Consider the following 25314-nt stretch of genomic DNA (forward strand, 5'->3'; position numbering starts at 1 on the left):
GCTCCATCCAGGAGCAGCTGCTCTGTGACTATCAAAATAGTCCTATATGTTATTAAATGTCCCTGTTGGAGAAGCAATCCCAAATCATCTCATTTACCTGACATTTAAAAAAATAAACAGTAAAACTCAAAAAAAATTTTAGAATGATTCTGAGCAAACGAAATGATAGGCCATTACATCACATTCCCTTTGTGACAATTTAATCTTTCTGCATTTTCCTTTTGTGTTATCACTTACTCACTGGAAGATGTGAATAGAACGCTTCTCCTGACATAGAAGGCTATAAACTTCCCTGTGAAGTTTGAATAGAGTCCTTTCTTGCTCTACAACTAAAAAACACCTGGACCCAAAGACAGAATTGAGAAGCTAGGTATACCTGTGTGGAGCTCTGCTATTTCAAGCTCGTCTGAAGAAGTAGAACTTGAGAAAACATCATAAGTTGCTTTAAAAAAAAAAGGTAAAAGAAGAGAGATGTTAATTGTAATCAATTTGGAAAGAGTTCATGACATAGCTTAATGTTAACACACAGTTTATGTAGGTGCCAGTCACTGAGCTGTACCAGCCTTGTCGCTTGAACTTGCTTTTCGTTTGTCCCTAAATGGCAGGGTTTTATAAAGCAAGCCTTAGTACTGGCCTCTGGGGTGATGTGAACACAGAATCACATATTTACAAAAAAAGTGCGCCAGCTCCAAATCAGAGTTTCAAAGAGGTTCTAGAAATAAAGTTAATCAACCACTTGGGGATAGGTTTCTAAAGAAGAAAACAGCAGTCACATGGAGGCAATCTACACAAAGTCCATTGCTCAGTCCTATCACATATCTTAAGAAAGTATAAGTTTGGATGGTACTTTACATTTTGCACAGTACTTTCTCATAAAGTGGGCTATTTGACCTATTAATGTTCATAATAAATGAAAGAGTTAAGGCATTTTTCCCTATGGGATGGGGAAAATGTGATGTTCTCCCCAATCTGTAGGAAACAAAAATGAAGTTGCAGAGTGTTTTCTACCCATCAGCACATCTAGAGACTATATGAGTAAGAAGTGGACTCTTCTGACATCTTCCCTTCTGTTTTACATAGAAGCAGCTTTCTTCCTTATGCTTCGGTATGGAATCAAGTGCCTTTTGGTATCAATTTATATTCCATGCAAAACAAAGTAGGATAAGTATTAACAGAGATGGAATGATTTCAATTCTTGAACAGTTTCCATATTCATGTAAAAGTTTATCTTGCAACCAATAATCAGCATAAATATGTTCTGTTAAGTACAGTTAACCATCATGATAATGAAAGGTCCAAGGAAAACATGAGCTCATAAAAGGTAGATAAGATTTCCCTTGCTTATTCAATGGCTGCACAGAAAAAAAATATGAGGGCATTCACAGGAATTTTTACTTACTGAGGTTAATTATAATTCAGTGCAATTAAATGATCTGAACAATGCTGGGTGAAGCTATAAGAAACTTATTTCATGTAACATTCACTGAAAACAGAGAGAATATACATATTGCATCATATATTCAAGAGTTAGGGGGACCAGCACAACGGCTCAGTGGCTAAAGTTCTCATTTTTCATGCACCAGGATCTCATATGGGTGCTGGTTTGTGTCCTGCCTGCTCCACTTCCCTTCTGGCTCCCTGATTGTGGCCTGGGAAAGCAGTCAAGGATGATCCAAAGCCTTTGGACCCTGCATCCACATGAGAGACCTGGAATAAACTCCTGGCTCCTGGCTTTGGATTAGCTCAGCTCTGGCCATTGTGGCTACTTGGGGGATGAACCAGAAGATGAAAAATCTTTCTTACTATTTTTTCTCTTTGTAAAATCTGCCTTTCCAATAAAAATAAATGAATCTTTTAAAAAGGGAAGAATTAAACTTGCAAAGAGAAATCTCCAGCTTTATAAAATCTTCAAAAACAAAAGGAATGTACACACACATTCTGAGAATGTGTCTTATATTATCATCAAACATTTTATTCAGTCTAGCTGCAACTTTGAAGAAAAAGGTAAAAATAAACTTTTAAGGACCATGAATGTGCTTTAAGCCAATTCCAAGCCATGCATGTAGCAAGCCAATTCTACCTATTATACTGAATAAGGAAAATTTACCAACTTGTATTTAATTCTCTTCTACTAGGTGAGGACTTAGGGACTAACAGTTTGTTTCTCATTTACATTCTCACCTTTGAAAAATTCCATGACTGCTCTAGGTTATCGTAACTATCAAATTTCCATCTGGTGACACTGGGCGAATTTCCCTACAGTTCGCAGTTTTTGTTCCAACAGATTGTATCTGTTCACTTATTTTCTATAATTACAATCCCCTTCCATGCGAGACTGCCAATTTCTCTCAAGTTATTCCCGCAAAACATTTATGGAGAAGATAAGCCTTCCTTCCATCATTCCCTGAACAATGGTGGCTCATGTCTGGACATCCCCAATTATCAGATCTCCTACTAGCATATTTTTGACAAATTTTTCTTTGAAAAATGATTAGGATAACGTATTTTTCTATTTTGGTATATGTTTCCATAATTATTGAGAGTTAGGAAGAGGGTTTAACACATACAAATATCCCTCAAAATTTCACATTGTTTGAGCAATTTCAGAAACTCATCACTATCTCACTTGATTCATAAGTTACACAAATCTTTTAACTCAGATAACAGAAGGCAAGGCTAAAACCTAAGTTCTCCAAAGGCTGACCACCCATGACTTCCTCATAAAACCTTTGTATTCATATCATGTTTATACCAGAGTGCAATTCATAAAATGGTTAGGCCTGGCTTCTAAAAGCCTCCTCCAGCCATAACATTGAAAAACAACAAAGAGTCAGTGGTCATTTTTGTCAGATCGTCTGCATTATATCATTTATCACTATTTAGATGCAAACATGTCTCCTCATTTATGTCGACTTTAGTGGCTGAAGCACTATAGTTATTTGACAGCAAACAGTATGTTTGGTCTTATATTCCTGAAATATACACAGGGCCAAAAATTGTACAGACAATACAGCACTGAAAGTGAAAATAAGCAGTTCAAACACAAGATTATGAAAAACAATTCATTGCTTTTGTAAAATATAACTTACAGTCATAACTAAATTTTGCATTTAGTTATTTCAAAGAAAAATGTAATATAACCTGCACAATCTTTAATTATGCAACTTTCTAAAAATCACTTGTTAATGGAATTTTGCTAGTTTCCATTTTCTACTTTGAAAAACTAATTAGATACAAATTTCACAACAAATATGCATTGATACATCTTAGAAAAGTGTGGTGGCATAAAAAGCATTTGAAATGATTAAAAATTTATTATTTGATTTTAACCAAACTCTGTAAATCAATAACCATGTGACAGAATTTCCTTTCTCACAAGTTTTTTTAATTGGAAAGACAGATTTACAGAGAGAAAGATATTCCAACCACCGGTTTACACCCCAAATGGTCACAACAAGAACTGAGCTGACCTAAAGCCAGGAGCCAGTAGTCAGGAGCCTCCTCTGGATCTCCCACGTGGGCTGTGTTTCCCAAGGCATTGGGGCATACTCTGCTGCTTCCCCAAGCTACAAGCAGGGAGTTGGGTGGGAAGTGAAACAACTGGGACATGAATCGGCACCTCTATGGGATGTCAGTGCTTACAGGCAGAGGATTAACTAGTTCAGCCATTGTGCCGGCCTCTCTGCACAAATCTTTAATTAACTAATTAATTAATTAATTCTGCATAAATTCTTAAATTTCGTTAAGGTAGAGAGGTGGTAGGTCACCAATGCCATTTATCTGTAAGATACTCATAATAAACAAATAATGAGCTCTTCAGCTGGATAGTTTCAGCTTTTCAAAAATACAAATGGCCAATATAGCCCATGGAAGAATGGAAATTCACTTGCCATCAGGGAATTGCAGATAAAAACCACAATGAGGTTTCCTTTCACTCCAAGTAGGATAATCTGAAAACTAGTGATAAATACTAACTTAAGAGGATGTGGAGGAAAAGGTACCCTAATTCACCTTTGGAAGGAATGCAAACCAGTACAACCATTATGGAAGACAGAATGGAAATTCTTTAGAGATCTGAAAAGAGATGTACCATATGCCTCAGCCATCTCACTCCTGAGAATTTACCCAAATAAAAGTAAATCAGCATGCAAGAGAGTTATTTGTACACTTAAGTTTATTACAGCTTTGTTTTACCTCTTACTTCACAAATTAGCTACCATATTCATAATGTAAACAAGCTTCAGGGCCTGGCCAGACACTTAGTGTCATTTAATGCTTCTGATACAACTGACTAGTACATGATCCCCATAAAAATATCCAATTCTGCTGTGAAAGCTATCCCAAATTTTCAAAGCATTATCATTTCATATATTTTGACTTGGTATGACTTATTGAGCAGAAAATCAGAAAAGCAATTTACAAGTCTAGGTTTTGCTCTTCTACATGTTCAGATATAAAGCTCCCACTTAGCTATTCAAACAGAAAGAACTTTGAAGGCTCAGTATGATGGTACATACAAAGCCCCTTGAATCCATTAGAAGAAAGCTGCCATGCACACATGAACTGTAGGAGTCCAGTGGAAAAATGTTCCCCCAAGAAGTGTTCATGTAAACAATTGCACAACTCACATGAGGTTTAAGGTTTTAGGAGCCTTTCTAGAATTCATCTGTAAGTATATCAAGATTATATTTAACTGGCTACCTTCCAAAAGAGTGTAAGAGCAATTTTTTTTGCATTTTTAGACTAATTTTTTTCTTGAAAGACTGTCACAAGCACTTAAAGTATTTCTAAATTATGGCCAACTTCTTTTTAGTTTAAAATGTATAAATAATTGTTGTATGTAATTACAGAGCAATAGTTTTATTCCTTTATGTGTTTTATGGAAAATTAGATTTGCCAAGGCAATGAAAATCAATCAACCCTACTTAAACATTCTTTTCGGAAGGTTTAATGCAAAATGCAATTCCAAAAATGAATCACAAAATACAGAACTAATGAAAGATAAGAGTAAGCAGTTGAGAGCAAACAGACTGAGAGTGGGTGAGGATGTATTTGATGACAACACAGCTCAGATTTCCCGATATATTCCAAACCCCAAATATTCTCTTTCACAGTTGCCAAATATTACTGAAATGACTCAAGCATTTCAGTATTCAGCACGCAAGTTAGAATTTCCATATGGTCTTTTATATTTAAAAATGGTAGAGAAACCTTTTTGATAAAACTTTTTTCTCCTTTGATACAAAATATAAATATGGAACACAAATCAAGTGAACATCACAGAATTTTACAAAAGGCGATAATAAATAATGTTAATGTGTTGATCAAGAGAACATCCAACAATTGGCCTGATACCCACACGTGGGCTGTGGTGTTTTCCAGGTGAATAGCAATGATCTAACAGAATGTGAGATCACTCTGATTACAATGGATCAAGAAATAACAAGACCATTGTGTAATCATATGGAACACAAGCAAAAACATGAACACTACCTAGACCACAAATATCACACTCCTCAGATTCTAATATGAGTAACTGCTATTTTTTCAAATCAATCAAACTGTTTATCTTGCCTTTTTGTTAAGAATTATGAAGATATTCAATCATGGAATTATTTCTATTTTCTGACTTTGTCAGATATAGAGAAAAACTTTACTTCATTGGACCCTTGCTACAAGCACCTACTGCAAGACAAAATCCTACAGTGTGTTCATTCTGATATTTTCTAAGGGATTCCCAGTTTCCCATAGTCTCTGTATTCCATTGTGGTAATAATTAAGTAAGTTGAAACCGATTCAACTACATACAAGTGTGTTCTGCTATTTTTTGGACAAAGGAAATTGATACTACTTATAGATGGCACCATATTAAGGCAGCAAGACAATATGTGTTAATCTTATTATAATAATGCCATTAACAGATACATTATTTGTTCAAAGGAAATAATTAAAAGTTAGAGAAATTGTTTTAAAGACCAGCAATAAAGATTTCTCCTTGCACATTTTCTTAATTCTCAATACTTTGCATCAGGAATTTGATAACTGGGAAATAAATAATCACATATGTTAATAGTAAACTTGAAATAGAAACATAGCATATGAACAAATTCATGGTACATCAATGGGGAACAAGATTGAAGGAAATGAGAGTAAATCAGCCTTTTAAATGGCAAATAATGCAGTTGTGGCTAAATTTTAATTTGAAACAAAGTAAGATGCCATAGAACACATACAAGAGTACACATAGAAACATTGCATATTAGCAGAAGTAAAACATACCGAATCACCCACTTTGAGGAAATTAATTATTGTGGTCTACTACTACTCTACGGTTAACCCACACCTGATGATTCTTATTTGCTTCTTGTGAAGTTAAATAGCTATGATATAGCAATAAAATCAAATTTGGATGCTCACGAAAACCACCTAAGGATCTTGTGAGAGACAGGATCTTGATACATTCACAAGGTCAAGATCTAGAGTAAAACTCAAGGTTCTGCCTTCTTAGCAAATTGCAATGTGATGCTAACACTGCTGGTTCAAGGGACATTCCAAATAACTGAGATATAAAAATGAGAAGTGATGGGAGTAAGCTAGCAAATCTGAAACACTATGTTCATGCCTACATTCTCACTTACTGTGCTGCTGTAACAGTCTACAAGTTACCCTTTGCCCAGAGATGCTACAGAGCTCCCTGGCGGCCTAGGACTGTCCTGGCAGTACTAAGACAGATGAGTAACAAGGAGACTCCCTAAGGCATTAACCATTGTCCTTGTTCCACCTGGGAAAGAGTACACTATCCATTCTTCTTGGATTAAAGATGAAAGAATTATTTCCTTTTTATCTGTTTTTGTCTTTTTGTGGTTCTAGCAACCTTCACTCCTGATTGTATTTTTCCTACTTCAGACAATTGGTTCAATTTAGGCTTCATGCCCAATTTATGACCTAGTACTAGAATATCAACTAGTTTCTGAAAATTTTGGTTTGTTTGTGCTTGCATAAGCATGGAATCCAAAACTTAGGTGCTGCTAGGTAAAAAGAGACCATGGACACCCCATATTATATCCTGAAGTCAAGTGCTGAAGGGGGACCTACATGTTTATCTTACAGAGGCCAAAAACACATTTGGTTTGGGAGATACAACAATCTTGAATACAGGGGTCACAGTCATGCCAGCCATGGTACAGTAGATAAACCATCATATATGCCCCAGACTAATTTTCTATTAATTATAATATAGCCATGCCTGTGTGTATGCTACATGAACTGTTGGCTCAGTAAGAAGTCCCTTCAAAACCCAGAGTTTAGAGTCAGGTAACTAGAACTACTGAAAGTATTTTTGTACCTACTTTAACTTCATTAGAGTTAGGATCAGTGATTAGGGGAATCAACTCAAAGACTCAAACTGATTATTCTCTGTATTGGCTGGCATGACCAACACTCAAGGGAGGTCCTATCTGAGACGACTTGGGGAGATTATAATAGACACACATTCTTAACTTGACATATTAACTCTTTTGAGATTAAAGCCTATTACACTTAATAGAGAGAATGGATACTTTGCTTAATATCTGTGTGTCTGAGGGCTTATTCACAATCCTTCTCAGAGATGAACAAAGGAAACAAGCAGAGATTTTTCAAAAGAACAGACAGGAAATGGTCAGCAGGGATGCACTTATAACTCACTGGGTGGGACACAAAGATCAGTTACTCCTCACTGGGGTATTGAAGATTTCTCTGCACACCCCTCCTAAAACTGTTCTGCACCTAAACTGTTGACAAATATCTTGTTAGAGTTACAGAGTTAGACTACCCGAAAAACAGTCAGGTTCAGCAAAATCATGCTTCAACGCTATGAACTGCTAGATACTAAAATTAAAATAGACATGAGACAGCTGAATAGTAATCTATAGCTATTGTAAGGTGTATAGAACCCGGTTGTATATAAACTAATAATTGAAATATCAATGTAGACGTCACAGGATGTGATTCAGAACTTACGTTCTTTTTTTTCTTTTTCTCTTTTAACATATTGGTTACTGAATACCATGTCAACTAATTCCATAACATTATAAATTGTTACTGATGTTATGTCGGGGCTATTAATTGAACGGGATGATACTTTGCCGGCTCTACCTTCAGACCAGAGATGGTCTCCCCAAGAAACTGTTGAACTTATCTGGACAATAAGATACTGGACTTTATGCATGGTAGATGCTTGCAATGAAAGAATCTCAACTGAATTTGAACTGTGGTAATGCAACAAGGTGGAGGAATCCACCATGGGGGGGGTTTGGGAGGGGTGGGGGGGAACCCCAGTACCTATAAAACAGTGTCACATAATGCAATATAATAAAAAAAAAAGCACCCATCTTTGGGCCCGACATGGTAGCCTAGTGGCTAAAGCATTTGCTATGCATGCACCAAGATCCCATATGGGCACTGGTTCGTATCCTGCCTGCTTTCCGCTTGTGGCCTGGGAAAGCAGTAGGAGAGAGCACAAGTCCTTAGGACCCTGCAACCGCATAGGAGATCCAGAAGAAGCTCCTGGCTCCTGGCTTCGGATTGGCTCAGCTCCAGCTGTTGCACCTACTTGGGGAGTGAACCAGCAGATGGAAGATCTTTTTCTCTGCCTCTCCTTCACTCTGAGAATCTGATTTTCCAATAAAAATAAATAAATCCTTAAAAATCCATCTTAATAATAAAAGCATAATTACATGTTTCTAACTATATTATGTACATCATTTATATCTAAAAATAAATATATAACTTAAAGTTCATAAGAATTAAAATACAAATGAGAAAACAGTAACTCAGAATTATGGAAATGATCAGGATGACTTTTGAGGTTTTCTTAGGATCCTCATATGCTGAATATTTTCTTTAGTTGACATGAATAAAAAAGGGATTAAAACAAAGAAGGGATGGATAGGAGAAATCTATTTTTTAAAGGGAAGATACTTCAATTTATTTTAGTGATTGCACCCAATAATAATTTATAGGGAAAAAAGCCAATTATCCCTTTTTACAAAAGAGGAAATCAAGGCCCAGACAGCAGACAAAACAACTAAGTCACACGGTTAGTGGGAGCCACGACGCCAAACAGCTGTGTCTGCCCTCCACAGCAAGGTGGATTTACAGTGTGGAAGCCACTGGAATGTCTGCATGTAGTAAACTCCCAAAATTTTGTGAATCATTTTGCTGAAAAAGAAACCACCACCTGCAAGTGAAACACTCAGCTCATGCTGTGCAATCTAATCAGATGGTGATTATTTGTAGTACTGACCTTACACTAATGAATCTCCAGAGAGAATAAATGTTCAGTGGAGATTTTTAATAACATACTCAGAAATTAAAATGTTTACTTCCTGGCTTATGCATTGGGAAAAAAATGAGCTTCATCTCAGTAAAAAGGATGCATTACAGGCCTTCCACTTACTACAATACATTTCATTCAAAAAATCTATAACATTTTAAATCAGGAAGTGAATATTCTTGCTACAATATGCTTTTTAAAAAGAAATTGAATTACCGGTTTGAGGCTGGAAAACTTTGGAATCATCAGATGTTTTAGTTGTTGGTATAATCCACGGCTTTTCACTTGATGCTGTATTGAAAAAAAAAATGATGAATATATGTTTAGAAAAGAAGAGAAATGTATGGTTAAGTGGCTACTAGAGTCTGAAAAAAAGTACTATTGATCCAGTGAAAAGTCATTGGATACCGGGAAGTAATCAATATACACCAAGACACAAAGTATTTGTTTAGCAGTAGAGAAGGACCACATTCATGTCAAATGCATAACATTTTCAAGAACAGAAAACTAAGCAAATGGGTCTTACAAAGTTACAGACTGCTGATTTATACTGAATGGGTAGAAAATCCAGCTCAATGATGAAGTTTCTAAATTTACTAGCTCAGTGAGGTGTGCAGAGACAGAAGCCAGTAAATGTCTCCTATGTAGTCACTACCCACTTTTGCAACATCAAATTTAAGGTGTTCTTATTACCCAAAGATCCCTCAGTTTTCTCAACAGGGAAGAGTGTTTGTGACTCAGGAAATTCTGGAAGCCTTTTAGGAGCTGGAATGAAATACACAAGGGAAGTTATGACATGAGGTACAGGTAACAGAGAAAAGGTTCTTAAAATCTGAACTGTGCAAAAGCAAACAACACAACACAACACACAAAAAGGAAAATTAGGTCATGTAAAATATGCAACTCTCACTAGTATTTATGCCTCAAAACTGCATTATACAATTTAATAAATTTTTCTTAACAGATTTTGACAATAAAGTCAGTAAGTCTAACGTTACTGGGCTCTTTTACCACCCTATTAAAACTAAATTTTCATTCTTTAGCTATTTCAATAGTTGTTCTTAGACATACTTCATTTAGATTCACACCAAATACAGATACATTTGAACTAGAAAATGTACACATAACTTAAAAATAAAATTTTGGCAACTGCGTAGATTTAAATGTTCCCTGTCCAGCCAAAATATTGCAGTCATAAAGAATTCTAAGAAGTAATCTGCAAAAATATCACTCTACTTTTTGTCAAAAGTGACAAAACTATTTAGAAAAAAACTTGAAAATTATGGATTTGTTCAGCGACAGAATGACTCTGAATTAAAAGAATAACTAAAGTTTCCAAGTATAATTAACCAAAAGGCAAACACCCAAAGGATTTATCATAGATAGAGCTTCTTTTGGATCCTAAGTTATAAGCCAAAGGTTGTATTACATTTAAAGGCTTGGGTGTTGACAGCTTTTTGTCCTCTAAGTCATTTGTCCCTTTTTCTGTTTAAGGAGATGATAATAAAATGAATTTTGCTAAAGATTTCTCTCAACATGCATACAATTTCCAAGGTGATAAGAAAGTTGCAGCATCTAACAATTTTTACCTAGAGTGCTCAATGGCAATTCAAACTTAGGCATTATAATAGTTTGAGATACTTCTGAAGTTCTTTCTCTGTGAACTGCAATAAAGAAGAATGCATTAGCAACATCATGACCAGATTTGAGACTGTGGCTAAGCCACTATATGCATGGCTTACTTCACAACAGACTCAGGCTCACACTGAGCAGCGTATGCTTTTTGCAGGAGTAAGTGGAGAATATCCCAGAAAAGTCATACAGTTGTGACAACTTGAAAGTGAGGGTTCAGCAAGTAGTGGTGTAGCAGGGTAGATCAACAACACCACAAATATACAACCACATACATGCTTCTCCTTTTCTTCAAGAAAAGAAAACAAAAAGAGCAAGTTACAATCACTTAGCCTAGTTGTAAAAGACACAAATGACATAACACTCATATTAAAAAGTACAACATTTTTAGATTTTCTGCCTAGGTTTAGTATGCACAAAAGCTTCAAAAGCCAATGTAAACAGCAAGTATGGACAGAGTCAAGACTTCCAGTTTCCCCATTCTTCCATAGCCTGAAGATTAAAATGCTGGTATGGGATCTGCAACTCCATGAAAAAGTTAAAAAGGGCAAGGAGTTAGCATTACTAAGATTAAGGCAAGTTGTTAACTCTTCAATGGAACGAATCCAAGAAATACAAAGAGTACTGCCAGGAACGAAGGGAAAATAGGTGCAAGAGGACGGGGACAGAAAGAAAGAGGATGAGGACAGAGGGAGAATAGGGTACCAAAAGAGAGTTAAAATTAGGGTTACTTTCCTGAGAGTGTTGGGAGTTTGGTATATTTATGTGTTTTAGAAAAAAGAATTACCTAGTGTCACTTCTGAAATGTCTAATGCACTAGATGTAGTGGGTTTAGTGGTTCTTGGAACTGTATCAGGAGTCACTGAAAGGTAAAAACAAACAAACAAACAAACAACAAAACAAAGAAACAGAATTCACAAATTAAGCTGATGAAGCCACTAATGTCCAAAACATACCATTTGCTACCCTTGACAGTTGCTAACCAACGATTACACATCTCATTCTTTTTCAAGTTGAAACTGTCAAGGTGCTCTTGGGATGGGTGCCTGAGCTGAAATTCCACTCAACTTTCCCCTCTGGGTTTTGTTCAATGCCATTGTACTCTAAACAGCACTCTGCTCCACTCTCTACTAGCCTAATCATAATTATTAAAATTGTCTGCTTTTTTTCTTTATATTTAGGGCTCAGTGCCAGGCTTGAGGGCATAGTAATGGTTTATTGTTATACCAGTTGTAACAGGATAATATTTTATTACATGAATGAAAAGTGGGCACATAGAAGAGTGACCCAAAGCTAAAAGATTAATTTAGAGTTACTAAGGCACAATATTTCTCAAATGGTGCTTCACATATGAATTGGGACCAAAAACATAAAATGTATGGTCACAGCATTCAAATGCTTGAATCCTAGATGCTAGATTAGCGGAAATGAAGAGGTCAAGTCAATAGTTTCAGAGAAGTAAGAACCAAGGTCCCTGAGATCTGGAATAAACCGTGAGCTATAAAATCACAGAATTTTTTAGGGTAGGGCCATGAAATAAACACAACACTGAATAGTACATTGTGGTGTTTTGCCTAAGTATTTCTGAAGTGGAAAATTCTGAGGAAGGTTTGGCAGAAAACTAAGAAATTTGTAGACTCTCATCAAACACTGTGCCAAGAGAAAAAATATAATTGGGGAAACTGGGTAAAGTGTCTGAGGCAGGAAAGGAATTGGAGTCAACCCTTGTGCCATGAGAATTCCTTTTTAAAGAATGTCTTCCAAATATATTTTGCTAGCACCCATTTAGATGTGGACGAGAGGATCATTCTCTTCCTTAGATGAGACAACATTCATTTGCTCAATCAGAAATAGTCCTACTTGAACGTGTTTTATGAAGTTATTTTATTGCTGTACCAGTTTCCATCTTCTCTGGGCTAGCGGTGAGTCCAAAAATTAGTGCAAGGCAAATACCACTAAGCTATTGAAATTTTATGATTTAAGAAATCCAGTTTAGATTGTAGTTCCTTTGCTAAATGTGGATTGCAGGAAAACCTTGCCAGATATTTGTTTCATCAGTTCCTGGATAAGATGGTATTACTCTGGCAAAAACTCTGTGGTTCAGAAATTAATGTCTCCCAAGTGGACTGGATGGGGTAGTTTGATTCAAGACAAAAATGTTGAATATCTGTTGGTAACATGACAAAGTATAATGAAATTTCTCACTGTGTTTATCCATTAAATGACTTTTTACTGGAATATATTCTCTACACTGTGATTATAAATGCACCAGAGATGAATGTTTGTAAATAGCTTTAGAAAATTTTCCCTAGCTATCAAGTTATGGATTTTGTGAGCAATATGTGTCACTTTACTAAGCTGATCAACTATAAACACAAGAAAAACAGCCTCAAGGTTTCATATAACAGGAAAGAGCAAAAATCATGTATTACAATTTAGTATAAAAATAATTGATGACATAAAACCTTTCATTTAAGGTAAATAATATAAATTTCATATCATAGATCAGCTTTAGCGTTCAACAGCTCATTTCTCCCATTTAAGACTCAGAATCTCTTACTATTTTGTGTTTAGGATTAAAATTGATTTTCTACTAGCTCTTTACTGAAAACAAAAAATAGGCTTATTGATAATTTACTATTTGCAAAATTTAGTTATTTCTTTTCTCAAGGTCAACAAACATAGGGATCTTATTACCTGTTATGGGCTGTGCTGGAATTCTCTCAACCTCTGGGGTCTTAGATTCTGCAGGTAATGCCAAGGTTTCATTCTTAGCTACAATGTTAGAGAACAAACAACTCATTTCCCTTACAATAAATTGTCCAAAATACCTCATTCAAAATATAATCCAGAAACAGACTATTTTTAAAAATCCAATATACTCATATCACTCTCCCACCAGCCAGTCAACAACCTCATTGAGTCTTTTCATTAGGAATTAATAAGAAAAGACAACTGATTGCCAAATTCCTCTTATTAACCATAGCTATTTCTTTGAGACTTAACTTGGCATTATAATGAAGAAAGAAATCACAATGCAGCACTTGGATAAATCTAAAGTTTACCTGGCTTGCAGTTTTGGAACACATAGACTATGCTGCAAATTTTCTCTAGAATTTCATATTTAACTGTTTCTATATTTTTAAAGATAAATGACAGAAATTTTAATTATAATGATAAAAATACAATAGGTTAAAACAAACTTAAGAAAAACACAAGCTCTACTTGTAGAGTACTAAGTTTTTTCAAAAAATTGTGGTAAAACAAATGATCAACAGTAAATTTTATTTAAGCTTTCTGTAAATACATATCCTCTCTTTCCCTCTGAGAATTTAGTGCAAAGAAGTTTTGTTCTTTCCTATTTTTTCCCCTTTACACAACTACTTGGGAAAGTTCCTTTGAAAATTTGAATGTTCTTTTTCAAAGAAAGCATATTTATAAACCAGATACCATTACAAAAATGTACTTAGAATGAGCTACAGTTAGATATTTAGCATATTGAATAATTGATTTGATAATATTTTGAAATAATTTGATGGCATGAAAGAGTTCATCTCTGATACCACTTTTTTATTTGATTAAATTATTCGAAGGAAGTTTTAGAGTCTTAAGCCTGTATAGAACTTGGGGTTTTCAATGTTGCCACTACTGAATTTGAGCCTGGATAATTTAAGTCTGTCTATGCATGCATGAGCATGCGGGCACAGTTCTGTGCATTTTATGATGGTTTATGCATTTCTGCAGTTTACCTATTGGATTCTAATAGTTGTGACAGCTAAAAATGTCTATGGACATTGCAAAATAGTCCCCAGAGGACAAAACAGCCCCCTATAAAGAAGTACTCACATAATTTGTTCTTTCAAAATTCTCTAAGCAAGAAAATTTTGTGATCTGCCATAGGTTACATCACTTCCGAAAACTCAAGTTTTTTTTCTCCATAGTTAATATGGATGCAAGATATTTATTTAAATATGGTGGAGTTAAAAATTAAAAAGTCATTTCATAACATTTATGGAAGCAAATAACTTTTTATTCTACATTACTGGAAGTGTACAGATATCCACTGAGAGCTAATTATTTTCAAGAGTGATTCAAAGTATTAGAAGTAAGTGTCACAAATGGTAAAGTCAAGTGTGTATGTGGGAAATTGCACAGCATGTTTGCACAGTGGAAATACTTAATACCCTTCCACTTTATTTAGTGGGGCATAAAGAGAAGGACCTCCTTCTGTACTAATTAAAAAAACAAAAAACAAACAAAAAATGAACAGTACAACTTTGTGATCTATTCTGCTTTTAACACTTAAAAAGTTTACTTTTTCCTTTCTTCTTACTGTATCCAGATTTTGTTTAGAATCAGTAAGATTGCTAGCACAGAAAGGGCCTTTCAGATTTTTTGAGCTCCAGACATGTTACTTTCAGCATGCACACAAAAAGTATCATTTTTTTAAAATGTAAAATGAGGAGCTGGCACTTGACACAAGATTTAAGATGCCTGAATGCTACACTAGAGTACTTAGGTTTGAGACCAGGGTCTGCTATGATTCTTGCTGTCTGCTAATACGCATCTTGGGAGGTACTGGTGATGGCTCAATTCATTAGGGCCCTGTCACCCACATGGGAGACCTGAATGGAGTTCTGGTCCAGTCTTGGCTGTTATGAGTATTTATAATAAACCACTGTGTATAAGATCTCTGGCTTTCAAATAAAATAAATGTGTAATTTAAGAAAAATAAACAAAATAGTATGCTTTTTCTTTAAAGATCTCTTCTTTTTCATTCTTTCCTTTAGGACATATTTGGTGATTTTTCCTTCCCATTTAATTATATTTTTATTATTCTCAGTGGTTCCCTAACTAGAACTATTTTACAATATATCTAAATCCTAGATTTACTGCACTCAATGCTCTGAATTGTCTTAGTGCCTATTATTCATAACAAATCCTTAGCTGGCAATTTCACTGACCTAATACTAGGCTACTGATGAAAACAAATAGTAAACTACCTTCCCAAGAGATAGCAGTATTCCGTATAAAGGCATAACACATTTTAAAATGTGACATTTCAGACATGGGAAAAGTTGGTCCATGAGAGAGATTTGAATGGAGAACTGTTGGTATCAACTGGTGTCAGTTCCAAGTCATTCACCTATACTATCTGTACCCAAACAGTATCTTGGTAGTAGGATAGCAGGATGCCTTGAGCACAAGGCCTCAACTTCAAAAAATGTCCATGCCTTCATTATTCTATATCTTCTTACATTTTTTTTTCAACACAATCATTCCCTCTAATTTTTGGCAGATTAAATCCTGAATTTGGCAAACCCTTTTTATGTCCCTGGGAAATGTGTGCAATCCCAGCTTTCTTGTTTATTTCTCTCATTATTCACACCATGTGTTCTTAGAACAAAAGCTATTACATCTCTTGATGTCCCATGATGAGCTTTGCTGGAATGAGGATATTATTTTTAGGATTTATTCCCTCAAAAAATATGACCTTCAGAGTTGAAGGATAATTGACTTCTGGAACTTTCATTTCTCCCTTGGTAATATAAAGAGCTGTTTTCCCGCACCGTTCATCTAAAACAAAATAGTTTGTAAGCATTGTAAAGAAGCAATCAACAAAATAAAGACAGCTTATGAGTAAAGAGAGGAGAAAAAAAGAGAAAACCATGTACAGAAAAATGAGAACACTTCAAAAAGTTAATGGAAAGTGGAATTGAATGACATGGTTTGTTTTGTATAAAATTTTAAAGGCTATGCATTTTTCTTTTAACATAGTATACATTCTCTGTGAAATTTGCCTATATTTAATAATGTTCATTGCAATATACCTTTTAATTCAAGTGTCCACAAACTTTTTGAAGTTCCTTGTATAAGAAACTTACACAACTGTGTAACAAAAGAAATTGCCTCCAAAACCAATCAATTAAGAAACAGGAAGATAGCCTGAGCAGTCATTTTTCCAAAGAAAACAGAACCATGGTCAACAGCTATATGAAAAAGTGCTCTACCTCACCAGTTAACAGGAAATAAGAACTTCATTCAGATACCTTAATTCAGCTTTAGAAACAATGTGGATGAAACTGAAGGACTCAAAGAGTTCATAGAATATATGCATTTCAAGAAAATTATATGTATTTAAATTATTTGTATCAAAGTCAATTTACCTTTTGATTCATTTTCCAGTAGCTTTTAAAAATTTCTTTGTCTGCTAAGTGAAATAAGTCAGGCATGGAAGAAAAAATTCTATATGGTCTAAATTTCATGTAGAAGTTCATTAAATGAGTCGAACACATAGTAAATAAAGCTTGGGGTTAGGAAATGGGAAAATGTAGGACAAAGGGTACAAAGTTGCAGATACAAAGGAAGAATGTCTAGAAATCTAACATACCAAAGATGGTCATGGCTATAATACTATATTGTAAACTGGATGTTACTTCGAAAAGCTTCATTTTCCTTCTTTCTTTCCAGTAAGTATTTCCCAGGCACAGAGTATAAAATATATTTTGGGGGCAGAGAACATGTGAGTGCAGAGTTCTGACCTTTGATTCTTCCAAGACTAGGTTCAATGAGAAAATTTAATCTGGAAATTTCCTGGCAGCACCATGTTGACACAATGTGTGGCTGAGTCACAGGATTTTATAGCTAGAAGGGTGGTGATCAACCCCAACTTTCAAATTAAGAAAATCAAGTTCAGAGTCACTTATTAATGTTCTTGAAGGAAATTCACTAATAGACCTCAATATTTTACATGAAAAATCTTTAAAAATGCATAAAAAATCAGATATATTGGCAAAGTTTCTCAAAATTAATAACTTAAGAAAAATTTAAGAGTTCACCTTTCAAAACTCATATGACTGTCTCCCATAAAGCAAACCAATTTTTAAAAAAGAATTAGATGACTAATTTATGTAATGGTTACACACCCAGTAAAATCCATATAACAAATTAAGCGTTATTCTGTTCCTCTCTAGAGGTTCCAAAGGTTTTAGGGATGTAATTCTTTTTTGTCTTTCTAATTTTTTTCATAATATAGTTCCACAAGCTCAGGGATTTCCCCCTTCAGCTCCTCTCTACCCCGCCCACAAGATGTCCCCCATATTGTTACAATTGCATAGTCCTTCAACAACACTCACACGTTCAATAGTTTGCTATTTAAGTGCATCATGACATTGTAAATACAGACATTGGTAGAAAGTCCAGCATCTTATTGTCAAGATATATTTAATAGTTTCTTTGGGAGTCCTCCTTTTATTCAGGAGTGCAGTTGCATACTGCAACATATCTTTACTTCTTGGTATGCTAGTCTTCATTATACATTTCCTCTAGATGAATATATGCATATACATGTTTACCTGTATATCTATTTATTTTGCATTTTTCATGAAAGTTGCTTTGCATCAGGGAGAACATATGATATTTGTCCTTTTTGGAATGGCTTATTTCGCTGAGCATAATGGTCTCCAGTTGGGACCTTTTGCAAACAAAAAAATTAAAAACACATATTCTGTTAATTTTTAGGAAAAGTGTCTTGAAAAACAAATGAAGAGATGACAATTTTTTCCCTTTTAAAAATGGTCACATGTCATTGTGTGGACAGAACTTTTAATCCTCTTACCCAACCTCCTTAAACAAGAAAAATGGAAAAAAAATAAAAACAAAAAAAGATACATGAGAGACCTTCCATGTGTAGGCTCACTTCCCATTAACACCCAAATACCATTTATACCCAAAAGCCTAGCATAGGTTATGCAGAGACCAGAGCCTGGACTCCAATCTGGATCTCTCCTCTGGGACCCAGAACCTGAGCCATCACTTGCTGTTTCCCAGGTTGTACACTAGCAGGAAACTGGACTGGAAACAGTATAGTCAGGACTTGAACTGGTTACTCAAACTTGGCATGAGGGCATCCAAATGGTAATTTAAATGCTGATCCAAATGCTTGCTCCAGATCTGACATTCTTTTTCAATCTCCAAAGTAGGGAGACAAAAGGGGATGGAGAACCGGGGAGCTGGTGTTCGAGATCTGTGCTTCAACCCAGCCACTCAACAGGAGCCGCTTACCAGAATTTACATCATTCCTAACAGAGAGGTCATGGAGAACTGGCCTGATTCAAGGGTCTTTCCACTTAAAACTTCAGCCCATCATCTCTCATAATACTTTACTGGGGTAAAATAATCTTCCTCATTTATCTTGTCATTTCTTCCCTCTCTCAACCAAAAAAGAAGCATCATCCTAATTTTTCTTCTACCTTCATGCAAAATACAAGATCAATAGCCCTTTAAATACTGTTTGGTTTACATCTCAGAGGGTTTGATACTTTCGCTTCTTATTTTCATTCATTCAAAAAAGCTTTTGTTTTTCTTATTAATTTGCTCCCTGACTCATGGGTCATATAATAGCATTATTTACTTCAGGAAGGTCTTTGATTTTCTTTTTCATTTCTTCAGCTACACACTTGTCATTCAATAACAAGTTACTAACTTAATGTTGTAAATTTTCTATTTTTCTGTTTTTGATTTTGTTTTACAGTGTTTCATTTAAGGGAATGTACAGTACTATATAGTAGAGACTACCACATACTGATGTAAAGATACAATGCAGTGTGCATCTCTGTTTACATATCAATGATGGACTCCCAATGATCTGTTGAACATATCTTGACAATAGGATGTCAGACTATGCCAATGTCCACACCTACAATGTCAGGATACACTTAAATAGCAGAATGATGAACTTATAACCAATTGTATCATGGGGGAAAATAGTGAGGGAGTGGGATTTTGGGGAGGGAGAAGAGGGAAATCCCCGAATCTATGGAACTGTAGCGTGGAATAATAAATATCTTTTTAAAAGGGAGGGTAAGGACCTTGTGTGTATAATTCACTGTTACAGTACCCCCCAGATTTGCAGTTTCTGAAAGCATGAAATAATGCTTAACAAGTACTTTTTGAATGAATGCTGCCAAACGAGGGCATGGGCTTTGTTTCTTGATCCATACAAAAGGAATATTTAATTGTACATAAAAGGTTGAAGCTGTTAGCCAGTATCTGCTCAGGGATTACACTCTGTATGTTGAAGTCTTGTTTGAGTCCCACAGAACCATGTTGTCTCCTACTATATGTTTTAACAGTCCAAGCAATTCTCTATAGATCATACAGGGAGGAGATCTAAAAGTTTGGTTCCTGAACCAGTACCATCAGTCTTACTCAAAAGTTTACTAGAAATCCTATTATGAGTCTCTACCCTGGGTCAGCTGAATCACAAATGCTGGGGATGGTCCCAGCAGTCTGCATTCAAGAGCTTACTAAGTGTCGCTATGCTCTGTCAAGTTTGAGATCCTTGAAGGTTGCAACATTCAGAGCCTGATGTGATATTTGTATGAATCAATTCAGCCCAGTAATCTCTGCAGTTATTCCCAGGGCTTCATGTAAGTACATTTTCTGGCTCTTTGTTATTGTATATTATATATTTTAGCACTGAAATTATGTTAAAGCAATATCAATATCAAGTAAATGACAATCAAATGGCCTAGACGTTATGAATCATCGCTAACTAAAAATAACAGAAAAACATAACCAATCCAGTTAAGACAGGGTAAAGGGGATACTCACAGTTCTCAAAAGAAGAAATAAAAATAGCAAACACATATGTGAAAAACGAAAAAAATGCTCAGCATCACTAGCCCCCAGGAAAATTCTAATCAAAACTACAAAGAGATATCACCTCAAGTTTGACAGAATGGCTGTTTTTAAAGAAACAGAGTAACAAATGCTGGCAATGACATTGACAGAGGGGAACTCTCATACATTGCTGGCAGAAATACACAGTAGTGCACACTTTGAAAAACAGCATAGTGATTTCTAAAAAATTAGAAATAGAATTGCCATATGAAAATATTCGGTGATTACATAGTATAATTTGGAACACTTTCTCTGCTTAAAATAACATATTAATATATCTTGAATAAATTGTCATTGACTCTTCTTTCACACATGTAAATTGTTCCAGATTTCATATAAAAATATAAAAAAGTTATTCACTTACATGTGATTTGCATATCTCCATCTCTACAGTTTCTTTTGTCCTACTTTTTACCTTGTGATCCTCAAACAATTCATTTCTAAGATTGCTTGGAAATCAGTGTTAGTATTCAGTCACCACAAAGTCCAAATATAAACATTATCTGCTTACCTAGTTGTGCCTTAATTGCATCTGAAATCTCCAACATTATGGACATAGGAAGTTTTACCATAGTTTCATTAAGACCTGGAATAATAAGGTGGACTGCAGGGAAAAGCACATTAAGAAGGCCAGGGTAAGAAAACGCATCATGACATTAAAGGAAGTTCATGCCATTAACACTGGAGTTCGAAACACAGTGCTGATGCATTGTTTAGACAATTTCAACTCAAATTTTAAACTTTTGGAGAAAATAGATTGGCATTTTTTACGTAAAATATTTTTCATATGTAGATTTCAACAGTTGTCTGTTTTGCTAATGAATAAGCTCAAAAACTGTAAAATGACTGTTTCAGATGTGTGGTGTACAAAGAGTATCACTAACTAACATTAATGATGATTTTTTTAAAAGCTGTTGAATAGGAGAGATTCCTTAATAACTGAATAGACTGTGGGGAAGGTAACATGGACTCCATAATTCCCACTGGATGTGGGTTATAGCTATTTCTTTAACACACGATGAGAGAAGTGATTTCTTGGCTGGTTGCCTGGAATTCACCTAAGTCAGAATGTTAAACTGTGAAATGAAATGGATATTAATTTAACAGACCAGCTCACAGCACAAGACTCCATCAAAAGACATCAGGACTTGCTTAACCCAATTATGAGATGTGCAGGTTGACTCACCTAATATGGTTCCTCCCATGGGAGTCCTATCTGGGGATTTAGTTGAAGCCCTGTGAGTGACGTTCTGAATCACTGTGAAAATACAAAGAACAATAGTGTAACAGGAGGAAAAAATAATGAAGAGCTATTTAAATGTTCCATCTCTTCCACCAAGATATTTTCTGGAAGTAATGAATTGGTTTTAACAATTTGGAAACCTGGAGCCAATACAAAATCAACTGAAATCTGATAGAAAGTAAGACAGTCTTAGAACCTGGGCATTTTTACTTCCTTTACAGTGATCACCAGATCACAATTTGTATTAATATTAATGGAAATATCTTAATATTTTTCCATGTAAAGTTAATCCTGAACACACGTTCATGTATGTAACTGAATTTTAAAAATTAACAGTTGTTTTGCCCCTAACAACAATTGGCATATCAGTTCAAGAGTCAGAATTTTCTATTAACTTCTAATTTATTAGAGTACCCATGTTTCTTCGATTTTCTCTGTAACCCAGAAATCAGAAAAATTGAGTAAACAATGTTCTGTACTTGACTTTCTTATTTTTAAAAGAGCCTACTAAAAACAGTTCTAAGCCCATGCCCAGAGCAGACAAATTACCTTGCTTGATGACAGTTATTGGGATTAACTTCTTTGGGACATATGCTGGCTGAAAAAAGGGGAAGAAAGCAGCTTCTCAGTGAGTGTTAACTAAATATATTTTAAAAACATATCAGAGAACTTGAAGTTGTGCTTTCCTGCTTTCAATGAAGTCTCCCATAACAATGGTTGAATGGTTCCAGCACAGATCTTTAGCATATACAGAAGTGTTTTAAAAAGTATATGAAAAATGGATTTAGTATCTTATTTTGCTGTACAGAATTTAAATATTTATTTATTTATCTGCACTCCATTTGAAAGGCAGAAATGGAGGCAGGAAATGGGGAGAAGGGGACAGAGACACAGACACACGTTTCTTTCATACCAAATGCCCACAACAGCCAGGCTGAAGTTGGGATAATATTTGAACTAACCTCTGCTTATAAATTGGAAAAATTTGCACATAAGCCAATATTGTAACAAATAAGCATAGCAAAGGACCAAAGGGGGAACACACTGAGTATTTTATCAACTGATGTTAATTTTATTTTGTGAACCCTTCAAAATTTGACATTCTTTACAAGGGTGAACTGCATTGATAATATGGGAACTTTCTTTATTCTGCAGTCTGTTGAGTGTTCACAGGTGTCTCTGTCCTACAAGTGAGCCCCTACACAGCTGATGAACAAGAGAATGACAAATAAAAGCTATATGTGAATTCCCAGTAAAGGGGAAGAATAGGAATGGAAGTGCATCTTTTACCAGGAAAGGAAACCATTCAGCTTTGGAATTGCACTGGCAGGCTGATGTTTTTCAACTTATCATAAGAAAATGAAAAAAACAAAAGGGCCTGGTGCGATAGCCTAACAGCTAAAGTCCTCGCCTTGAATGCACCAGGAGCCCACATAGGCACCAGGTATAACCCCGGTGGCCCCACTTCCATCCAGCTCCCTGCTTGTGGCTTAGGAAAGCAGTCAAGGACAGCACAAAGCCTTGGGACCCTGCACCCACGTGGGAGACCTGGAAGAGGATCCTGGCTCCTGACTTTGGATTGGCTCAGCTCTGGTCATGGCAGTCACTTGGGGAGTGAATGAGCAGACAGAGGATCTTCTTCTCTGTCTTCTCTTTATTGAGAGTTTCCAATAAAAATAAATAAATATTTAGTAAAAAGAAAATGAAGTATGAGGATTTAAACTCAGTGTCATACCCAGAGAAAATGGTCAGGCCTGTGGCAGAATCTGCCTTCAGAGCAGCCCCCGGCTCCCCTACATTTGCACTGTCGCCATGTGTCCTGCTCCAAGACACACTCTCCAACATGTTTAATAAATTAGACCAATAAGTTATCCCTAGTTTTTTTGGCATTCACATTTTAATTTTTTCATAATGACATATATTCATAAGGTACAATATAATGTTTTAGTGTAAGTTCAGGTCTTAAAAGAGTTCATAGAAAACGTCTAATAAGAAAATATGCATAGCTTTGTAAAGTTTTTTTGCAAAAGAAACTTGCCTTTTCTAAATAAAAATATAAAATTATATTTTCATTTAGATTTCTGCCAGCTTTTTGAAATACCCTAATAAAATATAAAATGATATCAAACTGATTCATATATCCACAGTTCCACCCATTGTTTGTATTTGTGTGTGTGTGTGTGGTGACACATGTACAATTTGATCTTGGCCATTTGCAATTAACGCCACATTTGTATGCGATTAGTAACTCTGTTCACTCTTACATTATGCTGTATGATAACGCTCAGATTTTTATTCCCTCTGAAGTACTAAAACTTTGTACAATTTGATCAACATCTTATTCTATCTGTGGTCTGGCTGAGCCTAACCCTCCTCAGCCCCTGACAACCACCATGCTACTCCCTACTTGCATGAGTAGGGAGTGTGGCTCTGTGTCAAAGACATTTCTGAAAACTTCAGATGCTTAGTGAGGCAATCTCTAACCACATGGGATTGCCTGGCATTGTGTCCACTGACTTGATTTTATTAGGCTTGTGGCTTTGGTTATAGAGCATTCTGAATCATCTGTGCACCACTCACCCTGTAAGTCCTGTCATTTAGTGGAAGTTTTACATGGATGAGAAGTTTCTTAGAGTTTCTTAACACATTATAGCAGAAACAGCCACATATTGCTGTGTTGATTGCATTTGAATTGGATTACACCAATTTTTATTTCCTTTGCTGTAATGATTTATTCCAAACAAGTTTTTTCACAAGGAAAAATGGAAAATGTTCCACTGTGTTCATGAACAGAACAGTTTCTGTTCGGAATGCTTCAGTACAGACCAATGTTTTGTTAGGATGATGACAAGAATATATGTACAATATGTGCTGCCAAAAATAAGGAAGCATTTAGTCCAGAATGCAATTTTCCCTCAATTAATTTATAATTGTTTTCCTCCCTAATCCACAATGTGAAGAGGCACAACTGGATTTATGAGCAAATAGTTGTATCTCAAAGTTTTGAAGGGCATTGGGAAAATTCTGTTACCAAACTCTCCACCAAAAGGCTCTGCAACTTCCAACCAGAAACCCACATTATAAACTCTTTCCTGATTCTTTTGGTACAATTTTGGAGATTATTATTAACAAAACTAATACTAAAACATGGTGCTGCTTTTTGGAGGTTTGTCCATTTGATATTTTTGTAGTGTCAGAACCTTCATTTGCAGATTTACTGTTATTTTCACACCAGGAGATAAGGAGGAGCTGTCCATGTGGGGAGTGGCTCATGGTTGCTCCAAGTCAGATTTCAATGACTCAAGTGCCAAACCACATGAGAAGAACTTGGGCATGTTAGATTCTGGTTTCAATTTACTTTTAAGTTAGTCTAATAAAACCTAAGAAATACACTGATTCAATTGAACATCTGGTTAAAGGTTAATCTAAAATTTTACTT

The 25314-nt window shown here is 35.4% G+C and overlaps 1 protein-coding gene across 1 annotated transcript in view; it reads right to left on the bottom strand.

Annotated features, from left to right (window-relative positions):
• The window catches only part of ABI3BP (ABI family member 3 binding protein), a 230799-nt gene that overhangs the window by 97730 nt on the left and 107755 nt on the right, over positions 1-25314 (bottom strand). Inside the window, exons 7-15 of the mRNA XM_058661811.1 lie at positions 22425-22473; positions 21819-21890; positions 21144-21236; positions 13646-13723; positions 11736-11810; positions 10906-10980; positions 10010-10081; positions 9533-9607; positions 377-442 (exon numbers count right to left, since the gene is read on the bottom strand). Coding sequence (XP_058517794.1) covers positions 377-442; positions 9533-9607; positions 10010-10081; positions 10906-10980; positions 11736-11810; positions 13646-13723; positions 21144-21236; positions 21819-21890; positions 22425-22473 — 655 coding nt within the window. The remainder of the gene's footprint in view (positions 1-376; positions 443-9532; positions 9608-10009; positions 10082-10905; positions 10981-11735; positions 11811-13645; positions 13724-21143; positions 21237-21818; positions 21891-22424; positions 22474-25314) is intronic.

The sequence above is a fragment of the Ochotona princeps genome, chromosome 3, assembly GCF_030435755.1.
Source record: "Ochotona princeps isolate mOchPri1 chromosome 3, mOchPri1.hap1, whole genome shotgun sequence".
Taxonomy (NCBI): Eukaryota; Metazoa; Chordata; class Mammalia; order Lagomorpha; family Ochotonidae; genus Ochotona; species Ochotona princeps.